This window comes from Cynocephalus volans, chromosome 4, assembly GCF_027409185.1.
Source record: "Cynocephalus volans isolate mCynVol1 chromosome 4, mCynVol1.pri, whole genome shotgun sequence".
Classification (NCBI taxonomy): Eukaryota; Metazoa; Chordata; class Mammalia; order Dermoptera; family Cynocephalidae; genus Cynocephalus; species Cynocephalus volans.
In genome coordinates, this window is record NC_084463.1 from 51,044,690 (window position 1) to 51,058,107 (window position 13,418).

A 13,418-nucleotide genomic window follows, 5' to 3' on the forward strand; every position below is an offset into this window, starting at 1 on the left:
CTGCTTTAGCACACTGTGCCCTTGGCCCAGGAACCCTTCCTGTGCAGCCCCTGCCCGGCACCCCAGCTTCTCCCTCCTGCCTCCTTCAGGAGGCTCCCCTTAAGTCCCCCATTCCCCCCACACCCGGTTTCTGCCGTGGCACACAGTGAACATCTCTAGCCCTGTGGGGACTCCCAGGCGGGGCCAGGACAGCCTCCTGCCATTTACTCCTTGACCTCTCATCCCCCAGCTCCTGCAGGAGGCTCCCCTGACCAATCCTGGCTCAGCAGAGCAGCTCTCCGATCTCAGAGGGTCACCCAGGATGAAGGAGGACCACCCGATCTCGGCACCACCACCCTCTCCAAGCTCCAGCTGACGTGGACACGCACCGTGCACACTGACGCAGGCCCGGGTCTCCTCGGTGCCCACATGGCAAGTGTACAGACCGGCGTCTTTGTGACTCAGGTCATGCACCATGAGCCCTCGCATGCCCGCCGTGTACAGGAAGTTGTACTTGTCACTAGGGCCCAGGTCCACACCATCCTTGCGCCACACTACGCGGGCCTCAGGCTCTGAGACCTCACACTGCAGGACCAGTGTGCTGTGCTCCTCAGCAGACACGTCGTCCAGTGCCTTCAGGAACACCACCGGCTTCGCTGCAGGGAGGGCATGGCCGGTGAGGGAAGCCAGGCACCCATCCCAGGGAATGAGGGATCTCCGCACACCCCACAGAGCATGCAGAGACAGCTCACCTCTGACCTCAAGGCGTGCAGAGGCTGACACTTTGCGGGAGGAGGCTCGCACAGTGCCCGCGTCCGCCCGCCGGATGCTCTTCAGCACCAGTGTGTGGCGGCGGCCCTCGTGGGTGATCTCATGGAAGCTGTCATTGTACAAGAGCGTCCCGTTGAGTGACCACTCGATCTCCTCATCCTCATGGGACAGCTCGCACGAGAAGCACACCCGGTCCTCTTCTGTGGCCTCAGCATCCTGCAGCGGCTGCGTGACTGTCACCTCCCGTACTGCAAGGAACACACTGGGGCCTTAGTGCCCCTGCTGCTGGCTGTCCCCACTCCCAGAGACCCTCTCGGCATCCCCATGCCCCCTCCTGCACGGCTTCCTACCTTCCACGGTGACCTCGGTGCTGCTCTGGGCACTGCCTGCCTGGCACCGGTAAATGCCAGCATCAGCAGGCATGAGCCGGAGAATGCGCAGCTCAGCCATCTGGCCCTCCAGCCTCATCTTGAACTTGTTGGATGGGATCAGGGGCGCATCATCCTTGTACCACTGCACAGCTTTGGGAGGAGGCCTGAAGTCACAGGACAGGACCACCGACTGCAACTCACGCCCCACCTTGGGCTCCAGTGGCCGCATGAGCACCATAGGGATGTCTGTAGAGGAGAGAGAGAGCAGAGCTAGACCCACAGGACACCAGACCACCTGCCCTGGCCTGCCCCAGACCCTAAGCCATGTCCAACCAAAGCCCTCAGCCACATCCACTCAAGGCCCTGACCACACAGGCTCCTGAGTTGTGTCCACTCGTGGTTCTGAGCCATATCCGCCCACAGCCCTGCTCTGTGTCCACTCACAGCCCTGCCACGGGTGCCCCCGCCAGAGTGTACCATGCACTCACCAGAGACAACAAGGTGTGCGGAGGAGCGGGACTTGCCGATGGTGAAGTGCACGGGCCCGGTCATGGTGGAGCAGGTGCGCCGCAACGTCAGCCGGTGCACAGTGCCCTCCTGCTCCAGGCCCACATTTGCCCCAGCCTGCAGCACCGTCTTCCCCAGGAGCCACTTGGGTGGCCTCACCGAGGGGATGGAGGTCTCGCACTCGAACCAGGCGGGAGCAGGCTCCATCACTGTCACGTCCTGCAGGCCCCGCACGATGGTGATGGATTGCTCTGTGGGCAAGGGGCGTGTCACTGGCAGGGTCCTGTGGGAGGACCAACCTCCCTTCCTGAGGCTCTGGGTTGCTTGCTGGAACAAACCCTCTCCCCAACCCCACACATGCTAACATCCTGCTCTGTCTGCCCAGAGGCCCCCACAGCGCCCCTGTCAGATCTGTCCACCTCGAGAACACCAGGGCAAGCTATAGAAGCAGTAGACTCTTCCCTCAGCATATGAGAGAGCTACCCACCCTGCCCCATGCGCACCTTCCACAAAGAACTGGGCGCTGGTCTTGACGTCACCCGCGTCACAGGTGTAGACGTCCTCATCCTCCGGCTGCACGTCATTGATGACCAGCTTGCGGTAAAGGCCGTCGCTGACCATTTCATACTTGGGACCCGGCTGCAGCTCCACTCTGCCCTTCAACCACTGCACCTGGGCGCTAGCCCGGGACACCTGGCACTCCAGCACACCACGGTGCTTCTCCATGGCGATCTTGTCCCGCAGAGGGCGCAGGAGGGTCACTGGCAGCTCTGTGGGAGCCAATGAGAGACTCGGGGCTGCGGCTCAGCACTCCTGCACCTGTGGGCTGGGTGCTTTGCCCAAGCGGGCTCCAACAAGCCGGCTGGGCCTGTGCTCTGGGCCTCAAGCAGCCAAGGGCCTTGCGCCTGCTTGACCCCAACAGCCCACAGGCAGCTACCCACCACAGTGAGCAGGGGGCCAGGCTGAGTGTCTTCTTCAGGGCTGGTCTGGGACCTGCTGACTGCTTACAATTAACCAGCAGAAAAGTGGGCACACCCCATCTCCATCCGGAGCACCCTTGCCCTGAATGTTCTCATCCTGCCCCATATACCCTGGCCCGTGCCCCACCCAGCCTATGCCCTGCCTCACATACCCCCACCCCATGTGTGCATGCCCTGCCTTCTCTCCAGTGCCCATGTGTCCCACCCCACGCATCCCCACTCTGCACTCACCTCCCAGCCCCCACACGCCTTCCCTCATCCTGTGTGCCTGCTCAGTCCTCTTCCAAGCGACCATGTCCCACCACACATGCCCCAGCCCCACCCCTACATACCCCACCCCACACTCACCCCACCTATCTAAGGATCCTTCCTCGTTCACATCCCTGGCCACTCCTGACTTTTATCAAAGCCATGAGGTAGAACCACGACCTCCCACCTGCCAGAGTTTCGCACCCCTTCTCTCAAACACAGACTGCATCCCCAAGAAACAGAATTCTCTGGCATCTCCATTTTACACAAAGGAGGTGACCCCGAGTTCTCACACCCCCAAAGCCCCTTCCCCTGTCCCCATCTTCCTGCTGAGGAGGCGACAACCCTTCTTTCCTCCCGAGTCACTGCTGTCCCTGCCCTGGGAAGGCCTGGGGAACCCCAGGTCTGTCTTGGGCCAGCTGACCTGCAAGACCCTGCAAATGTGCATGCACCCATGCGTGCGTGCACACAACGTCCAGCCCCGCCCTCCCCGCACCCTCCTCACCTTTCACTCGGAGCTGGGCTCGTGATTCTTCATTTTCGGCTACGAATTTGATCTCCCCAGCATCTTCCACCAGGACCCTCCGGTAGATCAAAATATATGTCCTTCCTGGGGAGGAGGGCCACTCAGCACTGGGGCAGAGGGGAGAAGCCTGGAGGTGGGGCCCACACCCACCTGAAGCCCGCCTGCCAGCCGCACCTTCCTGGCGGATGCGTACGTTGTCACTGGGATGCAGCTTACTGCCCTCCCGGAACCACTGGGCAGGCACCTCGTCGTGGGAGATCTCACAGGAGAAGGTGGCTCCTTCCTTCTCCATCACCTCGACATCCTCCAGGGGCCTTACGATCTGGATGTTGCGGCCTAGGGTGGCGAGCAAGGCCCTGCCACAGAGCCCTCCCAGCACCCCCCACCCAGCTCCCCCATGTACGGAGGAGTCGAGGCAGAGTCAGAGTGGCCAAGCACCACACTGGAGCCCTAGGGGGCCAGGAGGTTCTGCCACCCAACCCAGTTCTGCCCCGCCCGCCCTCACCTTGCACCTTCACAGAAGCCGAGCTCTGAGCATCACCAGCATCACACACATAGACGCCCTGATCTCCAAGCTCACACCGGTGAATGATGAGACTCCTGCAAGAGCCCTGGGCCTTTATGCCCACCGTCTTGCCCACCCGCAGCTCCACGCCATCCTGTGCAAGAAAGAGGCCAGGTCAGGTGCTGAGGTGACCAACCTGCCTGCCCACGGTGAGAGGCAGGAAGGGGACAGAGGAGTCCCCAGGGGAACAGAGGTACCTTCAGCCAGCGCACGTCGACGTTGGGACGTGACAGTTCACACTCCAGGGTCACCTTCTCCTTTGCAGTGGCCACCACATCCTGTAGCGGGCGGGTAAACCTCACAGGCAGCTCTGGGGCAGCAGGAGAGGGAAGGGGAGGTGAGAAAAACAGCTTGGCGTTGTCTTCCCAGAGGGTACAGGGGAAGTCACAGAGCTGGCTCTGGGATTGAGCTCCCTGGCAGGGTTCCACGTCCCAGTCCACACTGTCCCCACCTGCCTCCCTGAGCCACCTTGGGGGCAAGGGCGGGCACGCTGTGGAGTGGGAACCTCCTGCCTCTCCCTCCCCACGCACCAGTGACGATGAGCTGCGCCGATGTATTCACACCCTCAGCCTTGAAGGCGACAAGGCCGCTGTCCTGCAGCCGCAGTTTCGACAGCGTGAGGGTGTGGATGGGGCCACGCACCGCCAGGTGGCACGTGGGCCCTGGCTGGAGCCGCAGGCCATCTCGCGTCCAGCTGCCCTCCACGTCCGCATGCGACAGCTCCACCTCCATGGTGGCTGCGCCCTGTTCTTGCGCCTCCACCGACTGCAGACCCCGCACCAGACGGACCTGGCGCACTGTGGGGACGCACACAGGGGCGCGGGTGAGCCGCTGTCCCAGACCCGCGCCTTCCAGCCAGCCCGCACTCGGACCCCGGACGTGGGCACAGCCGGCTTCCCCAGGAGGCCGCAGAGCTGAGTGAAGGCCCTAGCGGCCTCCTCCTCCCCCAGGACCTGCTCCTACAGGGGGAGGTCCGCCTGCTCTCTTCCTCACTTCAACCCGAGGCCCCGTCCCAAGGCGGAGAGGCCCGCCCCTCCCTCCTTCCCAGGGGTCTGTTTTGCTCCTAGCCCCCTCTTCCCAGATGCCCGTCGCCCAGGCCCAGTGCGCCCCTGCCGCCCCGAAGCTCACTCTCCACGGTGAGCTTGGCCTGCGTCTTGTCATCGGGCGTCTCGCAGCCGAAGAACCCGCGGTCAGCGAAACCCACGCTGAGCAGAACCAGGCGGTGACACGCTCCCTCGGCGTGGATCTCCACGTTCTCGCCCGGCGCCAGGGCCGCCGCGTTCCGCGTCCACTTCACCTCCGGCCACGGGCGCGTCAGCTCCACCTCCAGCGTCACCGAGCTCCTCTCCTCCACGGTCTGCGGTTCCAGCTTCCTTTTGAACAGCACTGGGGCCTCTGAGATGGTTAGAGAGGAGAGATCATGGCTGTCACTGCCCTCTCAGAACAGCCAAGGCACAGAGAGCACCAAGGCGGCCCCACATTCCCACTCCAAGCTGCTTGAGGCCCTGGCCACCATCAGGCGCCATCTGCACAGCTGCACAGGCACGATTGTATGGGAGGAAGCCGAGACCCAGGGAGGCTGCTTCCTCCTCCGTCCCCCTCCCACCTCCTGCTCTGCTGTCCTGAACATCGCGCCATGCCCCAGCGCCTGGAACTCCTAAGTGTGGCCAGTGGCCAGCAGCATCCGGTCTCCAGGAACTGGTGAGGCAGGCCAACTCAACGCCCAGACCCGCTGCATCAGCTTGTGTGCTTTAACAAGGCCCTGGGACGCGCGCGCGTGTTAGGGAATTAGGAACTGGCTCCCTTGGGCCGCCCAGCCCAGGCTGCCCCGTGATCTTCCCAGTAGGTGCATCTGTCTCTTCCTCATTCAAGACCCTGCCATGGTTCCCGCTTCCTTTCAGGCGAAATTCCTGCTCTCTGACCTCAGCAGCATCGGAAGCTCAGCTCCACCTCCTGCCAACCCCAGTAGGGGGCACCTCCCATTTACCAGACTCAACCTAGGAACGCCTCCTCCAGGAAGCCTCCCTGGCCCGCCTCAACCTCCACCCACTTCCCCCTACAATGTGCACTCGCAGGATCTCATCTTCTCCCCTACAGAAAAGGTGGCCGCTCTCACGGACCCATCCAAGTCTCCTCCTCGCTACCCCGGACAGACCACTGCAAGGAGCCGCTGGACCGCCCTGCAGGTCCTGCTGCCCCCAACTCTCACTTCGGACCCGGAGGGCCGCCGAGGTCGAGGCGCCCTCGGCCTCCGCTGTGATCTGGCCCGCGTCCTCCAGCTCCAGGCCCGATATAGTCAGGCTGTGGCTGGCGCCGTTCTGCGATATGACAAACTTCTCGCTGGGCTGCAGCTGGGCGCCTTCCCGGTACCACGTGACCGCCGCGTCGCCGGGAGACACCACGCACTGGAAGGTGGCCTCGCGACCCTCCTCCGCGACCACGGCGCTCAGCCCAGACGTGAACTTGACCACGCGGGGCACTGCGGACGGGAGGTCTGTTTGAGAAGCGGGCAGGAGGGGCTCTCCAGAGAGCCCACTGCAGCCTCACCAAAGACCACCACCTCCAAGCAGCAGTCCTGGGATGCCCTCCGCCGGCCGTACCCAGCCCCGCGGCCGCGTACCGTGCACGGTGAGCCGCGCGCTGGTGCGGTCGTCGCGGCACTCGCACACGTACTCTCCCGCGTCCTCCATGCGCAGGCCCGACACGGTGAGCGAGCGCAGGGTCCCCGCAGCGGCCATCTGGAAGCGCTTGCCGGGTCGCAGCTGCGTGCTCCCGCAGCGCCACACCACCTCCGCCTGTGCTGGGCTCAGCTCGCAGGTCAGCGTCACCGTGCCGCCCAGCTCCCCGCTCACGGGCTCCAGGGGTCGGCAGAACTTGGCCATCACCTCTGCAGGCACGCAAAGGACGTCAGCCCCAGCTCTGCACAGACCGGTTGTGCGACCTGAGCCCCAGCCCGCCCTACTCTGGGACACAGGGGTCCCTGAATATCCCCCACACCACTCACCTTCTACCTGCACCGGGAAGTCCTGCCCCTCGGCGCCCACGCGACAGCTATAGACCGCGCTGTCCAGGACCTGGGCGCCGCGCACTGTCAGGGTGTGGGTGTCCCCCAGGCTGGCCGTCTCGTGCCGCTTGCTGCGGCGAATCTCCACGCCATCCTTGAGCCAAGTCACCGCGGCGACAGAGGGTGTGGCCAGCTTGGCGGTCAGGACAATGTCCTCGTGCTCCCTGACCACCAGAGGCTCCCTGCGGCAGGGTCTCTCGGGGGCTGAGGGCTCGGGCTCCAGTTCTGAGGGAGGTGAGTCAGCATGAGAGCAGGGACCCTGGTGTCCCTAGGTGGGCCCCACCCCCCTCCAGGGCCACATCGGAGAAGATTAGCAGGAACCCATCCCTCTTCAAGGTCCACCCCGTCCAGTTCTCAGACGCTGCTGCTCTGCTGAGCCAGCACAAACGAACGCAGCAGGGCCAGACGCCCCCCACTGGCCACCATCCGGGCTTCCAGGGTCCATGCAGGGTGTTCATCATCTCCAGACTAATTCACCACCCCAAAGGACTGACCTGTGACGCTCATGCGGAAGGACACCCTCTGGCCCCCGGCCTCGCAGCAGTACTCCCCGGCGTCTGCCTTCCCTGCCTCCTGCACCACGAGCCGCCGCGTGCAGCCTGTGGCTTCCATGTGCACCTTCGAGCTCGAGCTCAGCTTCTTCCCGTCCTTGAACCACATAACCTCTGTCTGGGCCTGGGCCACCTCACAGCTCAGCGAGGCACTGGCCCCCACTCCGGCCTTCACCTCGCTGTGTGCAGGCTGCTCCTTGGCAAACACCACAGCAGGCTCTGGAAAGGGAAGGGACCACAGAGTCAGAGCAACCACCTAGGACAGGAAGGCAGCACTAGTTTAAAAAGGCCTGGACAGGAGGTAAGGAGGACAGAAACTTCTCCAGGGCCTGCACTAGTAACAATCAACTACGGTGTTATCGATCCATCCTGCCATTGCCCCAGGGGCTGTTTGTTCCAGGAGGGGACAGGCTCCTCTGGGGAGGGACTGCTTATGCCCAATTATCAATAGCACTGTCTTTCTCTCACTCACTGTTAGGAGCTCTTTACATATTTAGAGGCTAGAGATTTGACAACTGGGTGTGTAGTAAATATTTCCCCATCTATGAGCTTTGCCTTTTCAATCTCCTGGAGTCTTCTAATCAACGTTCTCAGTTCTAATGTGGTCCAATACATTAATCTCATTCCAATGTGGTTAGCTTATTTGGGCTGTACTTAAAAACAGGGTTTCCTTACCCTGAAATCCTTAAAAAAAAATTTACATGATCATTTTAGATTTTTATGATTTTCCTTTTTACATTGAAGTCTCTGATCCACCTGGAGTTGACTCTGGTGTGTGGTCAGATACTGGTAAATTTTATTGCATTTTTTTCATATGGCTAAACGTTCAAAACAGCATTTATGAAAGACCATCCTTTCCTCACACCCGGCACAGATGCTTTGCTTTTAAAAAAGGGGGGTGGAGAAGGGGAGTCATTTTATAAAAGGTCCGTTTCTGAGCTGTCTTCTCTCCACCTGATTAGTACCCTGCACTGAGACTCCTTCGTCTTAATGACCCGAGCTTTGTAAGTCTTGATACCTGGTACAAGTGCTTACACTTTGCCCTTCTTTAAAGGCTGTATGTGGCCTTTGAAATGCACTTGTCATTTTTCAACCTCCCTTCCTCTCCCCTACCAAAAATACATTTGTTTGGATTTTGATGGGGAATGAGCATCTTTGATTCTTCCATTTATTTACATCTTTACTCTCTCTGAAAAATGTTTAGGAATTTCCCCCCACAGAGCCTCTAAAACATTTTTTATTAGACTTGGAATTATCAACATAATACCTTTGAGACTATTGGAAATCTTTTAAACTTTCATTTTCCTGCTGCTTGATGCTGCTATATTCATACAGAAATGTTTTCTTTGTATTGATTTTTTTTGGTGGTAATCTTTCTCAACTCCCTTACTAAATCTAATAATTTATCTTTTGGATAAATTGTATAATCTGTAAATTACATTTTTTCCCTGGATTTTATACCTTTTATTTTCCTCCTAACTGTGCTGTATAGTGTTGGATAAAAGTGGTGACAGGTGGTTTCCTTGTGTTGTCCCATCTCAAAGGGTTTCACACTTTGTGATTTTGGTGCAATACCACATACCAAATTAAGAAAGAACCCTTTTATTTATACTTTGTTAAGAATTTTATGGCATGGGCCGGACCATGGCTCACTTGGGAGAGTGTGGTACTGAGAACACCAAGGCCGCGGGTTCGGATCCCTATATAGGGATGTCCAGTTAACTCACTTGGGAGAGCGTGGTGCTGACAGCACCAAGTTAAGGGTTAAGATCCCCTTACCGGTCATCTTATTAAAAAAAAAAAGAAAGAAAGAATGAAAAAAAAAAAAGTATTTTATGGCATGATTGGTGCTGAGTTTTGTCAATAATTTCTTCTGAATTTACCGTGTTAAATTTTATCAAATACTTTATTCTGCATTTATTGAAGTTGTTATATCATTTTTTATTTTTAATCTGATAATGTCATGCTTATCTTGATTTTCTAGTGTTTCTAATTGGACTATGAATTTTGTCTGTCACAGTGTTTCATTCTCTTGGTATATTGCTGAATTCAGTTTGCTAATTTTTTTTTTTTTTTTTTTTTTTTTGTCCTTTTTGTGACTGGTAAGGGGATCGCAACCCTTGGCTCAGTGGCGTCCGCACTGCGCTCAGCCAGTGAGCACACCGGCCATCCCTATATAGGATCCGAACCCGCGGCAAGAGCGCCGCTGCGCTCCCAAGCGCTGCACTCTCCTGAGTGCGCCACGGGGCCAGCCCTTGCTAATACTTTATTTAACAAATTGGCACTGATAAACCCATAATAGATTGGCCTATGATATGAATCCTTACTATTTTCTGGTGAGATTTTAGTATCAATGCTATACTATCAACATATAATGGGCTAAGATTACATCTTCATTTTCTATTCTCTAGAAGAATCTCCATGAACACAGAATAATTTCTTTATAGAATGTGTGGAAGAATTTACTGCTACAGCCACTTGGCTTACATACTGCACGATGAGAAGTTTTATTACTGGTCCTACTTCTTTTTTCTTCATTCTTGGTTCTACTTTTTAATAGGCTGTAGGACTGTTTGAGTGATCTATTTCTTCATGGATCAGTTTTGACTTAGTTTTCTAGAAATTGGACAATTTGTCAAAGCTTTTTGAATCTGTTTGCATAAAATAATGTCATATACTATTAAAATAATGTCAAAAAACACATAGTGGGTTTTTTGGTATCTATACACACCAATAAACCATTAGGTACTAATACAATACCAATGTTATGTTGTGGCACTCAGGAGTCACTGTTGGACAACAGACAACACTATTTTGAAGTTAAACTCTCCTAACAATAGAAAAAAAAAGTTAGTCCTCAGATTTCTCTATAAATCGGCCAGATAGTCACAGACACATAAGAGTCATTAGGGAACCACTGTGAAATACATACCACTTTACCAGTCAGCAGCTACTACTGGAACTCAGTTTTACCAAGGTGTACCAATGTACCATAAACTACTATTCCTTTTTATCTCTAAATCCAGAAATCAATTTCCAAGGGAAATTCTGATACAGAACATTCTAACTGAACATAAAAGGAAAACAAGATTTTCTTTGAAAACAGAAGTGCAACCTCACATGTGTGAGGTTATTATAGACACGGATCTACCAATCCCCTGCTCTTTATTCTGCAGACCCTGCAACAAAACACGGAGAGTACTTCAAAAAGTTCATGGAAAGATTTGTATTATCTTTTAATTCTATTTTTCCACAGACTTTTTGAAGTAGCCTCATATACCCATGTAAAAAAAAGAAGAGGGTCCCAGAACACCTAAAACTTGGCTAACCCAATGTTCAGTCTTGATATAATTCCAAATATGATTGGGTAGCTAAAATTTCCCCTTATCCTGGTTCAATGAACTCAAATCTGTTTCCATAGGGAGAACCCTTTGTGAGATGCAGGAGGCCACAAGGCACCTGCAGTACGTCCCTAGGCAAGAGACATCTGGTCTACCTCAGTCTCATGCTTTGGGTAGGACATGAGTCCTGGACACGTAGAACAACCAGTAGGTTCTGAGCAGGTGCTGGGAATGTGTGATTAAGCATTACAATGTGGAAACAGAGGTATGCCCCTGTCCCTTCCATGCATACCTTTCCCATCAGACTCACCTAGCCCAGATGTGGGTACTAAAATGGGAGACTGCAGGTGTGAAGTCTAATGGAAGACCTGCAGGGTCCCTTGGAGCTACAAGCCAGTCCCATCATTACCTCCAACCAAGACAAAGGAAGTATCACAAAGGACCCACCTGTGACATCCAGGCGGAAGGAGACCCTCTGGCCCCCAGCCTCGCAGCTGTACTCCCCAGCATCCACCCTTCCTGCCTCCTGCACCACCAGCCGCCGCGTGCAGCCTGTGGCCTCCACATGCACCTTCGAGCTCGAGCTCAGCTTCTTCCTGTCCTTGTACCACGTCACCTCCGTCTGGGCCTGGGACACCTCGCAGCTCAGCGTGGCACTGGCCCCCGCTTCAGCCGTCACTTCGCTGCACACAGGCTGATCTTTGGAGAACACTGCCTTGTGCTCTGGAGACAGAGGGAGATGCAGAAGGTCACAGTCACTATCTACATCTGGAATGCCACATGGAGCAAAGAAGTCCTGGATGGGAAAGCAGGGGACAGAAAGTTCTCTAGGCCCTGCACTGGCTGTGTGGCCTGGAGAAGCCCCACCGCCTCTCAGCACAATGACCACAATGTGTCCATCCATCCGGGCCCTGCTCCATGGGTCATTCTGTGGGGGACACTGTGAAAGGCCCCCGGACACAGGCTCCTCTAGGGAAGGACAGGGGTTGTGATGCATGCACACCTCCATCCCAGTAAGGCTGCAGCATCTCCCCACGTGACTATGCAGGACACGATGACCCCCTCCCCAAGGCCCCACACTCCTGCCTGCTCCTAGTGCTGTCAGCTTGGGGCATCTTGTGGGAGCACCTGCACCTCCTGTGGCTTCTAGTGCACTGTCCTGATGACTCACAGGTTGGCATCTTCTCCAGTCTTTCTGGCCCTAATGTCTCCTCTTCAATGGTTTGACTTTTACTCAGCAATCAATAGAGTTGTCTTTTCACATTCATTTTTAGGAGGTCTTTACATGTTTATATGCTGGATCTTTGACTATCATGTGTGTAAATATCTTTCCCATCTGTGTGCCTGGCCTTTTCACTCTTTTATGGTGTCTTCTGATGATATAAAGGTCTTATTTTAATAGAGGCAAGTATGTTGATCTGTCCTTTGTGGTGAGTGCATTTATACACTGTTTATAATTTTTATTATCCTAAGGTCATTGTCTTGTTTTACCTTTACACTGGAGTCTTTAATGCACCTGGAGTTGGTATTTGTGCATGGCGTGAGGGAGACATGTTTCATTTTATTGCATACACGCGTACACGGGGTGGCATGGTCTCAGCACCACTTATGTTAAAGCCCTTACTTTCTCTGTACCTCACAGTAGCACCAGGGTGAAAAAAAAAATCTGGTTATGCATGGGTCTGGTTTTGGATTCACTACTGTGTTACTTTGGTCTTTTTATCTCTGTCTGCACTGCCTATAGCTTTATAGGAAATCTGGACATCCGGCAGATAATGTTCTCTCTTTGTTCTTCGTGAGTGCTTGGGCTCCACTTGGCTCTTGGAATCAACTTGTCAATTTTCATACGTTCTCAAAAGAACTTTTCTTTGATTGTGATCAGGAATGGATATCTTCATGTCTGCCATGTGTATCTCACCCGATTTCTACCTTCTCTACCATCTCTCTACAATATTTAATACTTCCCCATAGAGGCCCTAAACATATTTTATTAGACACGGAATTAAAAGCACAGTACCTTAGATGCCATTATATTTCTCTTTAAATGTCATTTCCAACTCTCTGTTGCAAATCTCTTGACATGGAAGTGTTTTCTGTATATTTTTATACATGGCATTCCTCCTCAACTCTCTTACTGACTCTAAAAATTTACCTTTTCTATTTTCTGTGTTAATAATCATATCATCTGTGAAATCCACTTCTATTGTACCCAAATCGTATCCCTTTATTTTACATTCCTCCTTAGTGGCTGAACAATGTTGGACATGAGTTGTGACAGTCGGCCCACTTGGAATGTCCCAATTTTTAAAAAAATAAGCTTTCAAAGTTTCATGTGAAAGGGTGACATGTGCTGGGAAAACTTTTAGCATGACTGTTTGCTAGATTTTGTAAAGCTCTTCCCAATATGAGGTAAAGGTTTTATCAAGCACTTTCACTCTGCATGTATCGCAGTAAACATATGCTTCCTCTCCTTTAACCTCTACATGTCATAGATTATACTGATCTTCTAATGCT

At 54.5% G+C, this 13,418-nt stretch overlaps 1 protein-coding gene across 25 annotated transcripts in view; it reads right to left on the reverse strand.

Annotated features, from left to right (window-relative positions):
- OBSCN (obscurin, cytoskeletal calmodulin and titin-interacting RhoGEF) overlaps positions 1 to 13,418 on the reverse strand; it is a 182,985-nt gene that overhangs the window by 105,763 nt on the left and 63,804 nt on the right. For all 25 annotated transcript variants that reach the window (XM_063095249.1, XM_063095241.1, XM_063095247.1 and 22 more), the window contains 16 exons: positions 11,352 to 11,627; positions 7,507 to 7,782; positions 6,953 to 7,237; positions 6,569 to 6,835; positions 6,158 to 6,427; positions 5,077 to 5,343; positions 4,479 to 4,745; positions 4,146 to 4,258; positions 3,889 to 4,042; positions 3,558 to 3,719; positions 3,363 to 3,467; positions 2,132 to 2,398; positions 1,610 to 1,879; positions 1,101 to 1,367; positions 732 to 998; positions 369 to 635 (listed from right to left, as the gene is read on the reverse strand). In XM_063095249.1, the coding sequence (XP_062951319.1) occupies positions 369 to 635; positions 732 to 998; positions 1,101 to 1,367; positions 1,610 to 1,879; positions 2,132 to 2,398; positions 3,363 to 3,467; positions 3,558 to 3,719; positions 3,889 to 4,042; positions 4,146 to 4,258; positions 4,479 to 4,745; positions 5,077 to 5,343; positions 6,158 to 6,427; positions 6,569 to 6,835; positions 6,953 to 7,237; positions 7,507 to 7,782; positions 11,352 to 11,627 (3,780 nt within the window). The remainder of the gene's footprint in view (positions 1 to 368; positions 636 to 731; positions 999 to 1,100; positions 1,368 to 1,609; positions 1,880 to 2,131; positions 2,399 to 3,362; positions 3,468 to 3,557; positions 3,720 to 3,888; positions 4,043 to 4,145; positions 4,259 to 4,478; positions 4,746 to 5,076; positions 5,344 to 6,157; positions 6,428 to 6,568; positions 6,836 to 6,952; positions 7,238 to 7,506; positions 7,783 to 11,351; positions 11,628 to 13,418) is intronic.